The sequence below is a fragment of the Lonchura striata genome, chromosome 5, assembly GCF_050655825.1.
Source record: "Lonchura striata isolate lonStrDom1 chromosome 5, ASM5065582v1, whole genome shotgun sequence".
NCBI lineage: Eukaryota > Metazoa > Chordata > Aves > Passeriformes > Estrildidae > Lonchura > Lonchura striata.
The window spans coordinates 36,909,479-36,930,904 of NC_140707.1; the positions used below are offsets into that span (position 1 = coordinate 36,909,479).

The 21,426-nt window shown below is 47.0% G+C and overlaps 1 protein-coding gene across 4 annotated transcripts in view; it reads left to right on the forward strand.

Moving 5' to 3' along the window:
• Nucleotides 1-2,420: 2,420 nt before the first annotated feature.
• TYRO3 (TYRO3 protein tyrosine kinase) overlaps nucleotides 2,421-21,426 on the forward strand; it is a 41,421-nt gene continuing 22,415 nt past the window's right edge. Inside the window, exons 1-6 of one of the 4 annotated variants that reach the window (XM_085580289.1) lie at nucleotides 2,421-2,996; nucleotides 6,264-6,461; nucleotides 8,515-8,615; nucleotides 12,619-12,789; nucleotides 15,467-15,553; nucleotides 19,527-19,642. In XM_085580289.1, coding sequence (XP_085436415.1) covers nucleotides 6,280-6,461; nucleotides 8,515-8,615; nucleotides 12,619-12,789; nucleotides 15,467-15,553; nucleotides 19,527-19,642 — 657 coding nt within the window. In that variant the 5' untranslated portion in view covers nucleotides 2,421-2,996; nucleotides 6,264-6,279. Of the gene's footprint in view, nucleotides 2,997-6,263; nucleotides 6,462-7,617; nucleotides 7,776-8,514; nucleotides 8,616-12,618; nucleotides 12,790-15,466; nucleotides 15,554-19,526; nucleotides 19,643-21,426 lie in introns of those variants that run through there. The other 3 variants (XM_021533472.4, XM_021533475.3, XM_085580290.1) reach the window with 3 other exon arrangements.

Here is a 21,426-nt window from a genome sequence, read left to right on the forward strand (position 1 = left end):
CTTGTTCTTGCCATTGCCACCAATTTCCGATGCAGGATGAGGGATCTGCCCCCTAGCAATGGAGGGGTTAATGCTGCTTTCCAAATCCCAGCTTGGAGGATGAAGCGGACAAATTCTTGAATCCCAGTGCAAACCCTGCAGCTCTATAGAAAACACCTTGTACAAAACACAAGGATTTTCTATCTAGTTGCAGACTGACTACTGTGACAATGGAGCAGTGGTATGTGTCAGTAGCTTTTGTTGAACTTTTCAGGCTATGGCTTCTCATATGGAAATGGGAGGGCTTGCTTTCTCACTGAGATAACGTGTTCCAGATGTCCTGTTGGGTCTTAGTAGTTAGAAGAGGCTGAACAGTAGAAGAAGGTGAGGAAGTTCCAGCAAATACTTCTCTTTCTTCTGCCTTCTCATTTTCCCCTCCCTCTCTTTTATCCTTTCTTCTCTTTTTCTTAATCTTCAGAAGTCTCCCAGCACTGGCCATTCACCTCTGGATTATTGTATAATAATAATAGGTATTCAGGCATTTTCTGGAATATACCCACACTTCCCAGCATGTCTGGTGAGATGTGGCAAAATGCTATTGCAGCAGAAGTAAGGAAAGAATGTAATCCAGAGAGCAAACAGCTGTGTCCTGTGTGTGTGATCAGTGAGCACTGTCACTGATGTTACAGCTTGAAGAATAAAGCCATGGTGCCATTTCAGTGCCACAAGAGGCCAAGAGTTTATTTATCTCCAGTTCCTTAAAACATTTAAGATTCACCAGTTCCTTTGCTTTCTGCATGGTGATACTGCACTCCTCTGTAAGTTTTCCCACTGCAGTTTGCACTTCAACTGGCAGTGTGTGCAGAATTTCAGTCCAATTTTCATATGGCTCTTCCTGCCTATCGCTGTTAGCACAAAGCCCTTCTCAGAACAGCTGAAGTCAGATTCCTTGATGGGGAAAATCCCCCTTGGTCTACTGCTTCCAGCAAAGCTTTGCTCTCTTACACCAACCCTGAACCTGGCGTGTGCCATGCTACAACTGGAGCACTTCCTGAGCCCATGGGACCAGTGTAGTGTAAGCCTCTGTAATTGTAGGGCTGGAAGAAATCCTTAGAAGGAAAGCACCATAGAAACATGTCATTATTCTAATGGCCATTATTTTTTTCTCATGAGATGACTAAGATCTGCAAAAGTAGCTACCTTCTGGAGGATGCTATTGCCCTAAGTGCAGAAACACACCGTGTAGCTGGATGGACACCTGGGGAGAGGCAGCAGTGACAGAAAATGTGCATGAAGCTTTTAGCAAGCACCAGCACAGAACCTCTCAGCCCAAGAGCTGCAGTGATCCTGGCGATTTCCTGTCCCCAAGTGCAACTAGACTTCCCACGAGCACTCGAGCACTGGAATGGAGCTACCTCATTGCAGCAGGAGGCACTGGGGAGGGAGTGACATTTCCATTCCAGTAATGAAATCTTCTTGGCATTGCTCCAGTCCCCTAGGAATTCCTATCAGAAATGCAAATGACTTGGGGGGGGGGGAGGGGTGAAGATTAGAGTTTGGAATTTAATTATATGAGCTTGTTGTGCCTCAGTTTCTCCTTCCCCCTCCTGGGGATAATGCAGTTTCCCTGCACTCCTCCATTTAGCCAGGTTTCCAGAGTGTTGCAGGAGCTGCTGGGCAAGTGCTGCACGCTGATGGCTGTGGCAGAGCTAAGAGCTGCATCGTGTTGTAATGATATTGCTCCTTATGTCACCTTTCAACCCAGATTCTCACCGTAACTCCTACGAAAAGGCAGTGCCAGATTTTTTTAAACAACTGTTCGTAAGTGACTTTATCCACGACGTTCTACTAACGCTGTGGCAGCAGAAATGTCCCTCCTAAACTCTCTCCCTACTTTTCCGCTAGCGGAAAAATGGTCAAGGCCGAGCCGATCCTGCTTGAAGGGCACGGGCGGATCTCCTCACCTTGCCGATGCTCCTTCACAGCTCAGCCGCCGGGATGGGGTGACCGACATCCCCCGAGCAGGAGGCCGAACGGTGAGGAGAGTGCGGCCGGAGCAAGGAGCTGGAGAGGGCCGGCCGAGGGAGATGGGGCTGGGGATGCTGCGTGCATGAGGCGGGGTTCTGCTCATCCCGGCAGAGCCTCGGCTTGGGGGGCTGAGTCCCGGTGGCGGCCCCAAGTCCGCCTCCCTTGGGGGGTTGGACGGTGCGCTGGGGCTCCAGAGGGGCCACATGTAAGTAGGGGGATGACCGGTGCCCCGGCAGCTCCCGCGGATGTGGGTCACCCGTTCCCGGCGCTCTGGAAACCAGGCCGCTCGGCGGAGCAGCCCTCGGGGGGCGCCGCCTCCACACACCTCCTCGACCGCTGCCGCTGCCGCCCCAACCCCGCCCCTCCCGCCCCGTCCCGCCCTCCCGGGGGCTCGGAGCCCCGGTCCCGTCCCGGGGCGGCGGAGCGGGGGCGGCGGGCGCCGTGATTCGCCGCTTCGGGGGCGGTGGGCGCCCGGCTCATGCATATTCATGATGTGATGTCAGAGGGGGAGCACAGCGCGCGGTGACCGCCCGAGAGCGCCATTTCCTGAAGGAGGCGGCGGCGGCTGGGCAGGGACGGACGGACGGACGGACGGACGGAGCGACCCCGCAGAGTGGCGCCGCGGCGGCCAAGCCGGCAGGGGGAGATCGCCCAGCGGCGGCGACCGGACCGGAGCGGACCCGACCCGACCCCACCGACCCGCGCCGTCGCCCCGCAGCAGGTTCTCCTGAGGCTCGCCCCGGCCGGAGCCAGAAGTTTGAGCGTCCCCGTAGCCTCCCGGGCGAGCCCGGTATCGGGCGGCGACGCGGGGCTGCCCCAGCCGCTGTCGCCGCCGCCTGCACGGGCGGTGGGAGCCCCCCGCGGCGCCGGGAGCAGGGGGGAGGATGGTGGTGCGGGAGAGATGGAGCTGAAGCGGAGCATGGCGATCCCGCGGCTCCTCGTGCTGGGACTCTGGGCTGCGGCACTCCGGGACGTCGCTGCCGTGGCAGGTGAGCGGGGCTGACAGCCCGGTGGCGGCGGGGCACTGTCCCCCGAGACCCCGGGTGCGGCGGGAGGGGCTGCGGGGCTCGGCTGCCGCCGCCGGGCCGGGTCTCCCCGCGGGCAGCTCCCGCTCCGCCACCTCTACGAGTGCCGGCAGCCCGCTGAGGGTCGCCGGGCAGGAGCGGCCGGGGGCGCCCGGTCCGCCCGGTGCGGCGGCCGCGGGGCCTCGGGCAGCCACAGGTGGGGTCGGGCCGGCGCGTTTTGCCCCTCCCGGCCGGGCACGGGCGTCTCCGCCGCGTTCGTGGGGCCGGCGACGTGGCGCTCTGGAGCCGGCGGGGAAACCGAGCTGTGCGAGCCTCGCCTGCCTGCGAGTAGAGTAGCGAGTAATCCTCCCCGGGGTTCGCGGAGGCATTGCGCTGGTATGTGCCTAGCGCGGGCCGTCGCCGAGGAAAGCTGGGCGCTAACGCATTCCTGAGTGGCTTTTGTTGGGTTTTTTTCCCTCATGAACTCATTTTCCGAAGTTTCACCCTCCGGTCGGCAGGGAAAGGCAGCGTGCTGGAGTGTCTCGGCGCCCCGGCCAGCCTCCTCCCGACTTCAGCGGGAGTTTGGGCTCCGCGCTGTATGTGGAGCGATGTGCGGGCAGTGACACGGAACTGGGGAGGCTGTGGCACAGGCTGGATCGCTGGAGCAGTGTCCTAAGCAATCTGAGGAGGAAAAAACCTTTACCCTGGCATGCATGAGCAGACGTCTTCCTCTCTCTCCACTCCCAACATCACAAAAAACGTATTCTGTTCCTAGGAATTAAAATATTCAGAGGTAGCAAGTTTAAAAAACAAACAAACAAATGTGTCATATATTTTGACAACTAGTGTGTTCACTTGCTGTCAATTCAGACAATTGCTTGATAAGACTTTTAAAATACTTCTATTTCATATCTATACATTTCACAATCTGTAGCTCTTACAGGTAGGCTTGGCGGAGCCTATTTGGATTAAATTACTTTTTGCACAGTTGAATCAAGGATTGTCAGATGAGAAATAGTGAGTGGGAGAGTAAAATGAGGAATAGGTGGAAATTAAAATTCTTATTTGCCTCCTATGTGATTCTTCCTGATACCTGCAGGAAGAGATGCTGCAGCCAAAACTGCGCTATTGACCTATGAAGTTATTAAAAATACCTGATGTGTAATTCTTCATTTTGGTTGAAATTGATGGAGGGATTATACTTGGACAATATGTACAACTCTGACTGAACACTTGTACTGTATGTTAATTTCCTACATCTTTGATTCCTCTGCTAACTGAAAACCATATAGAATCTCTAACAATATTACCTTGTTTAATTTATGGCTAACTCTTTCAGCAGGGCAGTCTGAAGCACGCTGAGTAGTTTGATTTTCCATGAAGGCACCTGTAATGAAAATGTCTGTCAGTTTGTGCGCATGTAGCAGCCTGACTATAACAGTTTTCTGAAACACAGAGAGAGCTGCTATGAAGCTTTCATGTTGTATTCCAGTGCTGTGAGTGGTGAAAGGGAGGATGCTTTCTGGCATGCACTGGGACATGTAGTTTGTGTCACATTTGAGTTAAGTAATGCGAGGTTAGATCATCCTCACCCAAGGTGATCAAATCCTTAGCCCAGCAAATGAGCTATAGCAACTAAACTCAAATGATCAGCTTGCCCATTTTCCAGTGCTCTCCATGAATTTGTTAAATGAGTAACAGGAGATAGAAAGGCAAAAGACTGAGTGCCGGGAAACCAGCTGGGAAATCTCATTAAGGAAAGGAGTAAAGATGTTCTGCCTGTGTTCTGGGTTTTCTCCTAGACTACGGGTGCTCATTTGGGTGCAGGCTGCTGGTGGCAGAGCACTGGCTGGTCCCACAGTGCTTGCTCCCCTTCTTCCAGCTGTTACAACCATGCTGTGAGTTCCTTTGCTGCTCGTCTGCCCTGTGAGGTGGTGCCCTCATGGCTGTGGGAGGGTGGTGTTTTAGCAAGAAGGGAAGTGGCAGATCAGAAATCCATGTTGGATCACCGGTGAGGCTGTAACAGAGTTTGAGAGCAACAGGGCTTCTTACTAAGCAGTGCCTTCTGACTGGCTCTGTGAGTAGCAAGGCATCCTGTGAGAAGCTGACCAACCAGTGGACTGGGTGAAGTTGTAATGTATGGTGATACGTGGCCAGGCAAGAGTGATGGAGTAATTTTTTTTCTGTAGATGTGGAGTCCACTGCCAGGGCATAATACTGGACTAGGCTAGACCTGTTCTGGTCTGTCAGTCCTGTGTCACTGCATAGGAAATAGCCACTCTCCCTAACAAAACTAACTTTACATTTGTTTTCTACCTTCCTGCTTTCCCACGGTCTCCTTTGATCTTCTGGTTCCTCCTTTATATGCCTGTCTTTCTTAAATGTGCTTAGATAGTTGGCTTCCGTGTCTTCTCATGGTAACAAATTCCATATATTCACTTCTGCTTGAGGGAAACACTCCCTGTCCACCCACACATGTAACAGTGCTCCGGGCCAAATTCTGATCACTTCTGTGTCAATATAAGCCTGAGCAGCTTCACCAGCTCTGGCCCTGCTGCCTTGGGGTCGCAATGGTGTAGCTCTGGGTACAGTGTGGTCCTTTGGCTGGACTGAAGGGTCCTCCAGGCGGCTCATTCAGCACACACCCACATCACGCGACAGAAATATCTGTTCTCTAACAGTTATGCTCCTCTGTGAGGTATGCTGTGGAATAGGCTTTGCTTTCATTGGTTTTGCAAATTGTAGAGAAGCTCTCTGTAAGGCAGGAGAACAGTGTATACTGAATAACAAAACATAATTGATTCTTTCTTATATCCACGCTCTTTGCAAATGCATACAATGGAGCAGACATTATGTTTTCTTAGCGGCACAAGAACACCATAGCTTAAATCCAGGTCTGGGGAAAAGAGGGAGGTGTGGTAGCGTGTTGAACAGATGCAGTTAGCATTGCTGGATCACTGACATGGCGAAGCTCCTGGCATTTCTGTGCGTCTCTGCTTGGGCACTGCTCTGCAGAACATCACCCTGCTGTTACACGAGTTGAAAAAATCCCCATGTACACACTGAACCACCACTTTTCTCCAGCAATTGTGCTTTCAGTGCTTGCATTTGCTTAGCAGACATAGTAGAGCAGTGCTGAGATTAACACACTCCTCTGCAGCGTGTGCTGGTAGGGTATGTAATTCCAGACCACCAACCTAGAGTAATTTGCTGTACTCCAACCCCCCTTCTTCTGGGGGTGGGGCGGAGTAGTATTTTTTTTTTAGGTATGAAATTTACAGGACCTCCAATCAAATTAAAGGTGTCCCAGGGTCAACCCGTGAAACTAAATTGCAGCCTCGAGGGAATGGAAGATCCTGAGATGTTGTGGATCAAGGACGGAGCAGTGGTGCAAAGCGTAGACCAGGTGTACATTCCAGTAGATGAAGATCACTGGATCGGCTTCCTCAGGTACAACAGATGCAGAGAAGGAAGACTATCATGGAAACTACTGCACAGTTTTCTGCTGTCAGCTATATCTCTGCAGTGCCCTCAGTGGGGCAGAGTCCTCATGTCTGCAGTTCACTGTGTGGCAAGGGCATAACTGAGAGCAGAACTGAAGCCACTGAGCGCTGAGTTTTTATCCACTAGAACCATATTGGTTTTCTGACTACTGTGGGGACAGGTGCTTTGCTAATGCTTGTGATGCTTGAGACGTGACTTCGAGGTGAAAGAATGGTCTTGCTTTGTTTGTTCATCTTGTTCTGCCGTGCAGCAGTATAAATAGGTTTTCTCTCTTGTACTTATCCTGTTCTCTTACTCTCTCTCTTGAGCTGTCAGTCTGCCTAAAAGGTGAGGATTTTCGATTTAAACTATACTCCCAGGACTACATCCCCTTCCTTTCTTTGGAGAGGAGTGTTTGTCCTCTGAACCATCCCTGATTCATTTTGCAATGAATCTTAATTTATTCTTAATGGATTTACAGTATCTGATATCAGTCCTGCCCCATTCAGATGCATGAAACTCTTGTGCAAAGCAGATCTCTGTACTTTTATTTCAGCAGAAGAGGGATGTCAGCTAGTTCTGGAAGTACTGAGATAAGCAAGACCCAAGGTTCTGCTCTGTCTTTTTTTATGCATTAAAAGAGTTTGTACAGGCAAACATACGAACACTATGAGAACTCAAAACTGTTGACTGACTGAGAGTCACTGTTCCCTGAGCTCTGGCTTCATCTCCTGTTACATTTCTTGGATTGACACTGCACAGGGACTCCAATTCCACCGACTAAAAGTTAAAGCTTGTCTGTAAGAAACATTTTGGTAGGAAAAAACATCTGTGCACAGTAAAACTATTGCATAACATTATGTTGTGGAAACAATTTGTCTTGAAACGATACTGTTTACTACCCCCAGTTCCACTAGTTAACTCTGTCCTTCACAATCTCATTCTGATTTCCTTTCTTGCCTCTTATTTTACTCTGCTGAGAACTCTCTCTGCAGCACCAGAGATAAGTTATGGTACTAAATCTGGATGGAGCTGAATCTCTCTCTCCTTTTTCCTTTCTTCTCCTAAAGAGATAATTTCTACCACCCACATGTGACTCTCTGCTGTGATCACTGTGTTTCAGAACATGGGCAGGACAGCTGATGCCATTTGAAGGTCCAGCTCTGAAAATCGGGCTGTAGTGGGTCCATTTTGTGCATTTCGGCAAACACTCTCCCCTTTCTGTCTTCCTTCCTGAGACATCCTTCCCCTTCTCCGAGGAGGACTGCCAGCCTTAGAAAGGTGGGCATCAGCTCTGCGGAGGATCCCTGCATGGCAGCGGACGCATGGCTGCATGTCCTGCGGGGAGCAGGCAGCGCCGGTGCACTGACGGGCTCTCCGAGTCACACTGTTGCCTTTGGTAGCTGAGACCATGTTGCTTTGGGACCAAATTCTGCCCTTGCTCACCATGCACCACCATAATCCCATGAAATCACAAACTGGGAAGCCCAAGGAGTCTTGCAGAGTGAGCCACTCTAGGGATCAGGACAGCGCTGAGCGCAGTTGAGGCAAGGGGGACCCTTTTCTGACCCATCTGTTCCTCTATGAGGCTGTTGCCAGTCCTGTCACCTGAGGCAAAGCAGTCGAGCTCGCTGGAGTTTTGCAGTGTGGAGTTTCCTGCTAGCTCAGATGTTGTGGCAAAGCTGTCACACTTGTAGGCTAGCTAGAGTCATGATTCAGGATGGAGATGACCCCTTCCTATCCTCAGAGGACACAGATGACTGGTTTTCTGCGAGGATGTTTTGGAGGAAGACTGTCTGCTCTGCAAGGACTTTCTCCACCCACTTTAGAGAGGAGCCTCCCATCTCTGCTGTTTTGCCTTGTGCTTTGTGCTGGCTGGCTGCTGATCTCCTCCCCAGAGCTGGCTGTGTCTCAGTGGGTGTTTTCCATGCATCTGGTTTGCCAAACACTGGAGGGTCCTTTGGGGCAAAAACATGCTTTATGCACATAAAATATCGATATGGCTTTTGACTTTTTTCAGCTTGAAATCCGTCGAGCGGACAGATTCTGGGAAGTACTGGTGCCAGGTTGAGAACGGGGGGAAGAAGGAAGAATCACAACAAGTGTGGCTCATAGTGGAAGGTAAGGAGGAGTAGTAGTGCTGGTTTCCTTTCATGGCTGACCCACCAATATGCTCTAGGTTGTAGTGGTGAGAGCAGATTGCTCCAGTGACAGGCTTCTTGGCTCTCAACCATTGCTGCTGACTGCAGGGAAATCACTACAGAGCAGGAGTAAGAACTAGGAGAACTGCTTCAAAGAGCAGAACTGTCCGTTCATTGCCTCTGGTTTTATGGAGGATGTTTTTCCTGGGATGTTAGGAAACAAGATCTTTTCGTGCAAGCACGTTTCTTTCCTGCTTTTAAATCCATTGTTGCGGTCATCTCTAAAAAATTCATAGAATGGTGAAGAGGGATCCATGGGGCTCATCTGGTTCAGCCCACTTCTCTAAGCAGGGTCACAGTCTGCTTCTGTGTGTCAGCCAAACAGGTCTTTGTGAGCAAGGTACAGTTTTAACACAGTTGTGAGTTTTGTGAGTGCTGTACATCAGCACTCCATAGCTGTGGCTGCTCCATGTGGCACTTTTCTGTCTGGGGTTGTCTGCTAAGAATGGCTTCTACGTGGCTGCTAAAAATCACCCAAGGCAGTGTGGATTGGTGGCTTCTTACTTTTCTAGTTTCATTTCCCTTGAGCCACGATCTAACAGAAGTTAGATCCTCTGTAAGAAGCTAGTAGTCATAGGATGGCTTAATATTTGGTGAAGAAGTCGACAGGAGCAATGCACTTGCAGCAAGAAGTAGTTTTTGGATGTTTTTGGTAACATTTCGGGCCAGAGCTGAACTGACAGTCCTAGGCAGGGGGGAGCAGGGAGGGTGTTGTGGGAGGTGATGTGGTCTGGATGTTTTACAGCTAACATCTCACTCACTCAGAGCATGGAAACATTCATAGCAGCTCTCACAGGAAGAGTAACACATTCTACCTTCCATAAATCCCAGGCTTTTGTCCACGTCAATTTTACAGCTTAAAACACTCTCATGCGGAGTTTCTATTTCTATCCAGTCACCATGGTCTGCTCCAGAGGTGGCTGCACTTGGATGGTGGGTGCATTGAGAGTGATTGGGTAGCTCAGCGTGCCAAGCTGTCTGAAATAAACATGCTGCCCTTCTGGACTGCACAGGCAAGAAGTATCAAAGTCACAAAAAACAGCTGCAGTTAGGTAAGGTGGAGTGTGTTGAGAATGAAGGCCAAAGTTTACAGCAGAAGTGGAAAAAATGCAACCAGTTGCCTTTATGAGAAGAACAAGTATGGCAGAAGGTAGTTAAACTTGAACTGGGCATGTAGTCATTTGTAAAGGGAGTTGGTGGATATAATTAATAATTAACAAGTAGTAATAAGGGGTGGAGTTTAAAAAATGTGTCAGCTCTCAGCATAAGAAAACACTTGGGATATCAGACCCACCTTTGCTGTTATCTCTGTGTATTTCTTCCCTGGATATGCCAGCTTTGTGTAGCAGTGATTGCTCTATCAATAACAACTGTCCTCTGACTGGAAGAGGATCTTTACTCTGGTGATTTGCAGACTTCAGGAGGTGCTGACATGCTTCACTGTGGCACGCAAACAAATGCGGACTATTGGTGATCTAACTTAAAGTGAGCTTGACTGGATTTCTATGCTGTGTGATATCTGCTTAGGTAGTTTGTATCTGCCAGATTTTCTAGCAATGGTATTTGAACTATCTTTGTAATAAAATGTTTGATCTTATGAAACATTTCTTAGAATTTACAAAACCAAAATTGTTTTGGACCTGTTTCCTGGTTTAAAAACTAGTCCCTGGCCTTACTAAGAACTTGATAGTGTTTGATGGTTGGAGAGGTGATCTCACTGTGGAGTGTTAAAAAACGGATTGTGTTTCTTACAGAACTCTCCGTCTGAAATTACACCTCTGACTAGGTGGCTGTTCCTGGGGCTGCTAGCCCCCATTGTGGCTACAGTCAGAGATCAAGCCACACCTGTGTGGACACATTCCCTTGAATCAACACTGTGTCAAAACTGAGCTGTACATAAGAATCAGCCTTAAAGGTTTGATGCTGTCTTGGAAGAGGGGAATTGGTGGGATCATTTCTTTGTTTTGCTGCTGATTTCCTGACTGCTTGCTGCTCGGTGCCTCCATGGGGCATCTGTGAAAGGGATGTGCTGACACTCACCTCTTGTACCAGGAGCTGGGAGGCTAAATGTGTCACAGGCAGCGAGCTGTCCAGGTAACATACGGATGGGGGCAGTGTGAGTTCCTCAGCTGGATGAGTCAGCTGCACTCCCTCAACTATTAAAGTTTTTAATTGTGGTCTTGTCTGCTCTGTTTAGCTGCTCCCAAAGTGAGAAAACCTGCCAAGCTGGGCAGGATCTTCCTGAAAGTTTACCTTGGGTGTCATAACAAATGGACAGGAGGCAGGGATCCTGCTTACAGGTAGAGAAACAGTGATTATTTTCCCTTCTAGTTTTCCTTGGAGAAGGAGGGCAAAGCAGGCAGAGGTATTGCAGCTGATATCTCAAAAGCTTACTCATTTTTATTGCTTATGTTTGAATGCAATAAAAAAATGAAATAAACTATGTCAGCAAAAGCAAGCAGTATGCCATGACAATGGATGTACCTGTCCTGAACATTAGCCTTTGCACAGATTGGCACTGTTATTCTTCAAGAGACTTGGGTTTAGACCTCTTTTAGTCTGTTCATTTACTTAGTACACTAAGGGAAGGAAGCAGGGAAGGCACAAAGGACCTGCTACCTGAAAGATACACACCATGACTGGACAGTTAGTGAAAGACTGAAGAAAGCACTTTTGGCTGTAGCTTGGGGGAAATGTCAAGAGTTAGGCTTCTAAATCCCTATTTAGGCACCTGTATTAATTGCCTGCTGGTTGAGGTGCTTGGGCCTGTCATCTTTGGCCAGGGACAGACAGTGTAATTTCAGCATGTGAATGAACAATGTTGTCAGCTGCTCTTTTTCTGTGAGGCAACAAATCAGCAGCCTCCAGAACATGCTTTTTTCAGCTGAGAATACCTGATTTTGGCTTGAGTAAGTGCTGTTGGTAGCAGCCATGTTTGACACACAAAGATTTCTGTATAGAAGGGAACTGAACATTTCCCTGGGCCTTCAGTTCTTTCACCAATCACCAGAAGTACATATTGTCTATCCTGCATGGTCCGCACTGCTGCTGATGGCTGGTGAAATTTGTTCTACTGGTTTGGAGCACTGAAACCACGAGAGTTTTGGCATTGCCCATAAGAGGAACCACATCTCTTGGTGTGTCAAATTACACTCCGCTATTGCCACTTAGAGATGACCTAAGGTAGGTAGCACTGCAGCTGTGTTCTGCTCCCCGTGGGCCTAATCTGATACCTGTTGTACCAATCAGGAGTCTTTCCACGGTGGGGAACAGATAATTACTGAGAGAGCTGTGTCCGTGGATAGCCTTCAGCTCTGAAACAAATTACCCCTGACTCCGAGGCAGCCCGGTTGTCGTGGTGTCAGAGTGTGCTGGAAGGCATCTCCATTCAATTAAGCTCCAGAGAGAGCACTGTAAATGCTCCCAGTCTCTCACCACAGGGATTCTTTCCTCATTCATGCGTTTGTTAAAGCCAGTAGTTCAACACTTTCTCAAACTTCAGTTTTTAATGCATGGCAAGAAGTATCTGCAGCTGGATTAGCTGTCTTTTAAAGTGGTGTCTGCCACCACTAAAGTTATTGACTGTTGCCTTTTTAAACTCCAATCTCTCCAGCTAAGAACTTGAGAAAATACTACCACTAAAAGCTGTTTAACCGGGGAGTCTTGAATTGGAAGTGGTTTTTCGAAGGCATTGGGGGAAGCAAACACTCTTTCTCTCTGACTTCTAGTTGTAGTAGTACTTAGACATTCGTGCCCTTAGGTGATGCAGCATGTCTGGCCCTTGGTTTTTGTGAAGGGCTTGGAGGGCATCAGATTCAGCCTACCAGCTGGACAGATGATGTCCAGTGCTGGGCACTGGTTTTAGTGGAAATAAACAAGAGGCAGTTGCTCCAGTTATTGTCACTTGTCTGTTGCTTTTCCAGGTGTGCCCTACTTTACTGTGGAACCTGAGGATGTGTCTGTGTCCCCTAATGCTCCATTTCATATGGCCTGTGCTGCTGTTGGTCCCCCTGAACCAGTGACAATTGTCTGGTGGATGGGAGACTCCAGAGTGGGGCTTCCAGACGTCTCCCCCTCCATCTTAAATGTGTCAGGTAAGGCTGCTGCCACTGCAGAGCATCAGAAGAGGAGAAAAGCTCTCTTTTGATCATGCCTGTACATCAGATAGCCACATAGTGTGGGAATGATGTTTAACTGTGCATTAAAGGTTGAGAGGTTGAGTGGTCATGATCACATACAAAGATTCTCTCAAGGGGTGGTGGTTGCTCAGTGTTTTTTCTGCTGGCTTGAGGCACACAGACTCTTACAGAGTTTGGGTGTGACTGACACTCTTGTTGAAGATGCTGTTGAACAGATGATGCACTGAGTGTCTCTTGTTCCACCTCGTGGAAGGTGTTCATGGTTATATGAAGTGACTCTGTTGGTGCCGTTTCTCTTGGAACTCTCCAAGCATTCGCATGTAGCAGATGCCATCCCCTCTTCTGTGCACAGCCCTGTCACACACTGCTTTCCCCTCTCTTACCCACCCCCATCTCTGTTCTTGCAGGCTTGCTGGATGCTCTTACCATTAAAATCTGACTGCTTCATGTAATTATTTGATACTTCAAGACTGATTGTATCACTGCTGAAATGGGCTGGTTGATACCCTTCAAGACCAAGGTTTGCCCCAGAGCAGAGCAGAGCTTTCCCCAGCAGGGTCAGCAGAAAAACTCCGGAGCCAGTAGGTGCTAGGGCCTCTCTTCAAACCACTTTCAGAAAAGGGTGATGTATCTCTACCTAAAACTGACTGCAGCTATTTTTGCAGTTACCTCTTAAAAGTAACCTCATTGTAGTTAGTTGCCCAACAGCCTTGTGTTGTGTTTTCTCTTTGCTGCTGTTTTATTATTCTCAACACTCCTGACCCAAAGTTTAGCTAGTTATTTAGAAAGAAAAGGTTTTACAACTAAGAGTCATCTCTAGGGCCTCTTTATCAATGTCAATACAGTTACACCCAGGGTGACTTTTTGTTTGTCTTTGACCATCCTTTGAGCTATCCAGTCCTATTCAGGCTTTACTTAGAACCTTATTTATTCACAAATAAAAACATGATTTGTGATGTGAAATGCTTTTAATCATCTGTTCCCTCTCTTACATAGCCACTGATGCTGTTCTAAGTTGGAAATGAAAACTGCTCCCTTATGATATAATCTGCCTGTTGAAATGCAAACTGAAAAGATGGATAGTCAAGAGGAGAAAGACAATAAAAAAATAAGTCACCCCTCCACCACTAACTCATCCCACAGTGCCTCACAAAATATCTGTTGCTGGGGGGCAGTGGCTTGGAAGCCTGAAAAAGACATCTACTCCTAGTGATTCTCCAAATGAATTGCTATTTTATATATTAAGTGTTCTCAGCACCTTTATTTGCTTCCAGTGTTTTTTGGGATGCCCTTGGGCACACCCTGTTTCAGTGCACTTCAGGGTATCCCTTGGGCATATCTTGTCTTTGCAATTTAAAACATATAGCAGGACGCAACCTTCATGGTTGGATTACCAAAGCATGTCAAAAGAGTCAGTTGGTAAGAAAACAAGCATTGCTAGCTGAGGAAAGTATCACACTCTGAAGAAAATAGTAACAAAATACTTGGTTAGAAAGCAAGCATTTAGAAGGTTCAGCAGTGTTGTATTTGGAACGCAGTGCTGGTATGGTGTTAGGGAACATGCAGTTCCTGGTTTGTGGTTTATTTTGTATTTTCCTCAGGGCAGGGCTGTGTTAGGTTCTCTCTTGGGACAGGCCTCATATATCAGGTGCTGTTGTGCTGTGCTGCCTGGCCATCAGCCTGTTGGCAGCATCTTCCTCTGGTTCACAGGGATGAGAAAAGCATTCCCTCCTCTCTCCCATTTCACCTTCTTTGCAGTGCTGTTAGTCTCAGGTTTGGGAGATGAATCAAAGGTCAGAGACACTGTGCAAGCTGCCCTGTGCAGCTCTGAAATGTTTTTCCTTCCTAAATTGTATGCCCACAGTGAGCCAGTCTTTAACTTTTCACAGAGTCTTTTAAGGCAACTGAGGGCCAAGCTATGTGACAATAGGTGCTGGACACAGTTCTCCAGGCAGCCTTGTAAATCTGTCTCAATTCCGATTATCTGCAATATCTATATGCAATATCTATATGGGACAGCCAGATGTTACGCCATCATGCCATGGGATGGATGGATGGTAACAGATTTGTGTCACCCCTGGAAAGTGTTTCACTGCTGATGCAGTAGCATTTAACTTCCACTTCCTTTATGTGTCTTCAGAAGTCTGATGCAAGGTGAGGGACAGGTGGGCATTGACTAGAAATAGGCAGCATTTGACTAGAAGTTTGCCTGGGCTTATAGCCCAGTTGGAAGATAAATGTTGCTCAGGTGTAGGCTGAGGCACAAAGCATTGGGCTTTGTGTGAGCTCACAGTTCATCATAATCCTTGCTTCAAAGATGCTCACCAGAATGTGAGAAGCAGACATCTGCTACCTGAGCACTATGAGCTGCTGTCCTGACAGATTCTTCCTTCCTTTTTGGTGTTTTCTGTCACTTCCATGAAAGCTTTTCTACATTGCCACACTCCCCCCATTAAAAATGCGTTTAGCACAGTAGTTACATTGAAATCTGCATGCCTTTGATTGGCACCCAGCTCACCCCTCCAACTGCCTGTACAACTTGAGCTGGATGTCACAAAGAATTGAAATTCTGCTGAAGGTTGAAGCTGGATTATATAGCTGTTTGTGTTTCCTTTCCTTTTCTTGGCTCCAGGTATTAATCAAAGCACAGTTTTCTCCTGTGAAGCTCACAACATAAAGGGATTGTCTTCATCTCGGACTGCCACTGTTCAAATTAAAGGTGAGAGCCTGGGTGCCAGAGACTGGGCAAGGGCCTTGGATTTGCTCTCTGGGGAGGGAAAGTAGGGCTCCTTAATGCAAGGAGTTGCCTCAAAGCTGCCAGCACTGATTGGAGCTCTTAGCAGTCAAAACAATGCTTTGTGTTCTAACAGCAGTTCCCACTTCTTATGCAGGGTCATATCCCAGGCTGTTGAAAATAATACACATCTGATTCAGGAGTGGAAATGTGATGTCAAATGACAGCTTTTCCTTGAAAAGGAGAGGGCTGGGGCGATTAAGTTGTTTGTGAGAGATGAAGCTGATATAAATTTGTAGCAGGGAAATCTTTCCCTCTCGGGAATAGATGGGTCTTGTTAGAGCTAAAGAGGCCATTACTTCTGCTTGCTTTTATTAGCATCACATTAGATGCTGAAAAAAGTCAAGGAAGGTGATCAGCAGTGGCCAGTAAGGTCTGCTCATCCACACCAGGTTTATGAATTTTATTTTTTAAATTCTTTGCTCTTTAAAAGCTCATTGAAAACAAATAATGCCCAGCCTGTGCATGATCAGTTGCTATTTGGAAGTCTCCAGGCTGATATGACATTTCCTCTGTTCCTCCAGGTAACTGAAACGGGGATAATCAGAGCAATCAGCTCTTCCCCTCTTCTTCATGTTGAGATGCTTCTGCATTTGAATTTTTGGTCATGCTTTAATGCACTTTTAATTATGTGATCATCAGTTCCAGGAGAGGCATGGCACAAAAATAATTTGTTCCAAGTAGTGGCTTATTGGTCAGCACAAATACAAGCAATCCTTTATGTCTGTATCAGTATCAGAACTCACAGTTGTAGTAGCTTGTGTTCATTAAAGGACAGATAGAAATCCAGCTGTAATCTACTGCTCTTGGATTGTGTGTTTTTGTTCAGGATGTTGTGTTAATGCTATGCCAAGAATGCAGTACGTTGCACTAGTAAGATTTATAACTTAATTTAAAACCATTTGGAGTTGTTGCCTTAAAGGCTTGTCTACACAATGCAGTTAGTTATTGTAGAATATATCTTCTATGGATATTTTATCCTGGGATAGAATTTTGTTCACAAAGCTATTACACTTCAAAAAATCATGTCAAGCCATAATTTGAAAAAACATTTAGCATAAACAAGCTCTTGAAGTTTTTAATGCTAATACAGATTATTATTTTTTAACCATTAATAAGAGGAAGGGGTAAAGACCTAAAAATTCTCTAATTTCCCAGCAATTATGTTTAGCTGAAAAGTGTTCCTCAAGTAATCAGGTAATGAATCCACACAGCCTATTTAGGAGGGACATACTGCCATTGCAAGCTTAAGTCACTCAGCTAACATTACACCAGTATGTGGCATGTCCTAGAGACAAAAATTCAGGTTTTGAATAGCAAGTCCAGTACTGTAGTCATAAAAGTTATGTCTAAAGTTATGTATTACTGAAGTTATGTATAAAGTTATGACTGTAGTCATAAAAGTTATATAGTACCTCAAAGATATGTCTAAAAAAGTAGTTATAAATTTACCTAAGTGACGAGGCTTTTCTAAATAGAAAAGCTTCGAAGATCTAGTATAGCCCATTAAAATTAAAAAAGTTCCTACACAGCAGAAGTAGGGCAGGCCCAAATAATGTTTATTTAGTTCTTGATCCTAGGATCATGCAGAATTCAATTAAGTTACTTCTGGAAGTAGTTGTCTGCACATGCATGTTCAGGGCCTTCCTCTCTTACACAAACCCATTTTCTAATGAGGACTCTTAAATCTTTCTACAATTTATTAAACAATTAGTTTCTTCTGTGTTTCCAGAGGCAAATATTTTTGCTAGAACATTGACAAATTGTTAACATTTCTTCCTATTTGCTCCTGTTGTTGTTCATTATCTATTCTCTGTAGTGCCCACAATGTGCTGGGTGTACTCCAAGCAGAAAATTACTGTTATTGTAGTTCACAGTCCCCAGCCATTACAAAGCCCCATTGTTCAGCCACTCTCTAAGCACAGAGGAAGCTAACTCTCTTATGTTAACACTCAAGGTCCTGTTTTCTGACAGGCTTTTCTCTCTATGTGTGCAGCTAACACTTTTAGGGTTGTATCCCGTGTTTCAGAGCACAACAGGAAACAGCCTCCCGTAGTTTTTTTCCCAGGAGATGACAGGACAATGCATCTGGCCCTTGCTCGCAGAGTTAGGGGAAGGTGCTAGCAAGCCAGCCCTCCTCAGCCACTGTCTCCTTCACACACGGGGTGTGTTAGCAGTTGATTATTCTCACTGGTGGCACAGCACATACCTCCTGTGGGCCTACCGTCCTGCATTGAAAAGTACACATTGCTAAGCCCAAAAGTTACAGATGTGTCTGCAAAAACTTGAGTTATGGATCATGTTTCAGCAATACCCTGTAAGCAGTAAAAGCAGGACTTTTTCCCCCGTAAACAGCTTACAGACCTGAACACAAAATATCAAAAGAGAATGAAACAAAGATGCAGGAAAGTCTTAGGTTAACTAATAACTCATTGCCTAGTTTCCATCCCAGACCCTTGATCTGCTGGCCCCCCCACCCCCACCCCCACACCACGTTCTTATCTAGGTGCCAGGCCCTGCCCTGGGTCCTGATAACTGGTTAACCAGACAACAAAGGCTTTATAGGGTTAATCTGTGTCACCATCTATTCGACTCCCCCAGGCCCTCTGCCGCAGACTTGAGTGTTTGGGCTCTGCATTTCTCTTGCAAGATGGTCCTGTAGGTATGCTGAAGGCAGCAGTATTGTGGTTGCCCTTGGTGCAGTGAAATACAAAGGTGCTCTGGCAACTTTCTGCATCCAGAAGATGCAGCTGGAGAAATCCTGGCTTGCAATTACTTTTCTATTGCTGCTTTCTGATGGATACAACTCAGGAGGCATGGAAAATTCAATCTGCAGGCGGAGCCTTGTCCTCAGGATGGGTTTCTGAAAGAGGACTCTTGAGGGTACAATTTGTTGAGGTGCTGCACGAAAACTATTACAAGCATCAGCGTACAATTTTTTAAAATGAAAAGAAGGTCAGGGGAGAGGTTAGTATTTGTGAAGCTGCTAATTTTGTCAGGAGTGAAGTGCCAGAATGAATACTCAAAGGTGAAAAAGAGATGGTGACTGGAAGGATTGGAATTACTTGTGTGGAATTACAGCGAGAGGAAAGAACAATTCAAAGGGAAGCATCGAAGATTCTAAAAGGAAGCCAAACAGTTTCGTGTTGTGCTGTGGTGGTAGGAAGCACAAGCATTTGATTAACTCTCCAGTCTTGGAATCATGTTTTTGTTCATGGCCCTGCCCTTAATTTGTGCAGTAGTATCAGCCATGTGTGGCAGTGTGACAGGCACTCCCCTTGGCTTGAGTTTCCCCTCTGTAAAACAGAGTTTATTCATCCCAAGGCTGAGGAGGCAGTTTTCAGTCCAGGCTCTGTCCCAGGGTGTTTCAGTGAGAGTTTGCAGTGGACACCTGGTGGCACCACATAGAGGTCTACTGCAAATCCAGCTCCAGGGCATTCAGGTCACTACAGCAAGCCACCTTCCACCTGCTGGTAGAGCTGGTGTCAAAGGCTGGACTAAGATCCCAAAGTGGGATTTTAAAGCCCTGATTTAGTTCACAATGTGGGTCCACAGGCAACAACTGTGCACCGGGCTGAGTCATGCCCTGCCATGTAGGGGGAAGGGAAGAGAGCTGAGTAGTAAAGGTGTAAACATCACACACTGGCATTGCTATAAAAGAGATCAACTGCTGCCCTGTGCATCTATGGACAATGGTGAATGGCTGACAAAGCTTGTCCAGTGTTAAAATAATAGTTTCATTCACAACAAGTCAGGGGCACTCTCTAAAGATGTGATAATTTACCACATTTCTGTTGGTGATTTCATTACGTAATTTTTAGCCTCAAACCTCTCCATTTCCACGTGAATACCTCCTAAGTTCTGTGTACACTGAAAGGTCTCTTTGTTTCCTTTCTAGCCATGCCTCTCCCACCTCTCAATGTAACTGTGAGCCAAGTCACCAGCAGCAATGCCAGCGTGGTCTGGGTGCCAGGATTTGATGGCCGCGCACCTCTCCATTCTTGCACTCTTCAGGTATGGCCTCTCTGGGTTGTGCCCTGCCCTGCATAAATAATAGGATTCTCCTAAGCCACATTTCCTGGGCTATCATTTCCTCTCCCAACTTATTAGCAGCATTCCAATTCTTATGTCACAGCTTTAAAAAATAAAAACTTAATAGGAGGCAACTCATAGGTGCCAAAGAGCAGGTCATGAACTTCATGCTCGGAAGTGAAGTGCTAAAGACTGGCCACATTCTCCTGGCTAGCAGGTTATCAGTTGCTTCGTGGCAGCTACTCCATACAGGTTATTACACTGCAGCACACATGAAGCACACAGTCATCTGTGGGAAGTGCCCTGGAGCAGCTGTGGCTGCAGGGTGCTCCCCCTTCCTGCATGGAGCAGTGGCCCGTGGTAGTTTGTTCCAGTGCAGGTGCCTGTGAGTCCCACGCCAAATCAGGCCTGTGCTGTGGGGTGCCAGAACTGCAAGAATTTGGACATACCAATGAATCCAAGGGATGAGGAGCTTGCAAAGTATAGGATGTGGTACAGGAAAGGTAGGAATGATGGAGGCAGGAGGCAGATTGGGCTTTTTGATACGAGATCAGGCCTATTTGCATGTTTCAGAGCAAATTTAAGCCCTGTAACTAAATCTTGATTGGTTTTCCATTGTCAAAGACTAGTTCTTCCAAGAAAATCAAGCTTGGTACTATTCTGTAGCTGTGCTAGGTGCAGAGGACTCCACATCTGTGAAAAACTGGTCTGTTTCTTGAAGTTCCTGAGAACAATGGTATGTGTACAACCTCAGGTAGAGTTAGTTTCTATCATTGTATACTTAGCTGTAGAATCAGATCAAAGAGCAGGTAGCCCAGTGAGAAAATAAATGGTGATATCCAAAGCAGGCTGTGCAAATACAACTAGGCACATTCCCCATGGATTTATTTGCCAGGCCCCTATGCTTTCCCCACCTGATTACAGCAGCATTATGAGCTGGAGTGGAATTTCTACGTGGTGTTGCCAACTATGCAGAGGAGGATTATAAACTTAAGGTATACTGGAAGCAGTTTAGCTAATTTACTTGTACTCCTCTTTTTATCTGGGGGAAAACCAGAAGTTTCATGTTCTGATGTTTATTATATTTCAGAAGTAAAGGAAATAATAATTTAGTTTCCACTCACTGGCAGAAAGAACTCCTGAATACAGCTGGCCCTGGTTTGTGGGTTTTGTTGCTACTTCTGTTCTTTTTTGCAGTTTAAAATGGTTTTCTTCCTCTGTTTTACAATGCCAGTTATCTCGAGCTGGAACAGCCTATTCTCTTTGGCTTTCGTGCTGCAATGCTAATCATTCTGGGGTTTAAGTTCTCTCTCTCACTTTTGGCAGGGGCAGGGGTGGGGGATGGGACATGTGGAAAAGAGGCTGAATCAGAGCAGCCCAGTTTCTGTCAACTCAGCAGTCTCTCACCCCTTTTCTAAGCCTTTTCTGTTCTATTTGGGGAGGACGGAGTTCCTGCATTTGAGTATGGGAGCGGGATAACTTGGCAATGACCCTGCACTGTCAGAAAACTGTGCTTCCTCTGACTCCCACATTGAGAGATTCTGTGTGAGGCATTGACCTACATTTCCATGTGAAAATGCACATGTTCCTGGCTCCTCATGATTGCACTTCTGCTGGGAGTCTCCCAGAAAGAGATGGGGGATTGGAAGTTTGCTGTGTTGTTCTGGCACTCGAGCATTGCAGCAGGTGCCCCAGGAGCACCGTGTTCAGACAAGCAGATTGCTTCTGGGGAGAGGGCAGGGAATGGCAGTGTTTTCTGGCTCCTA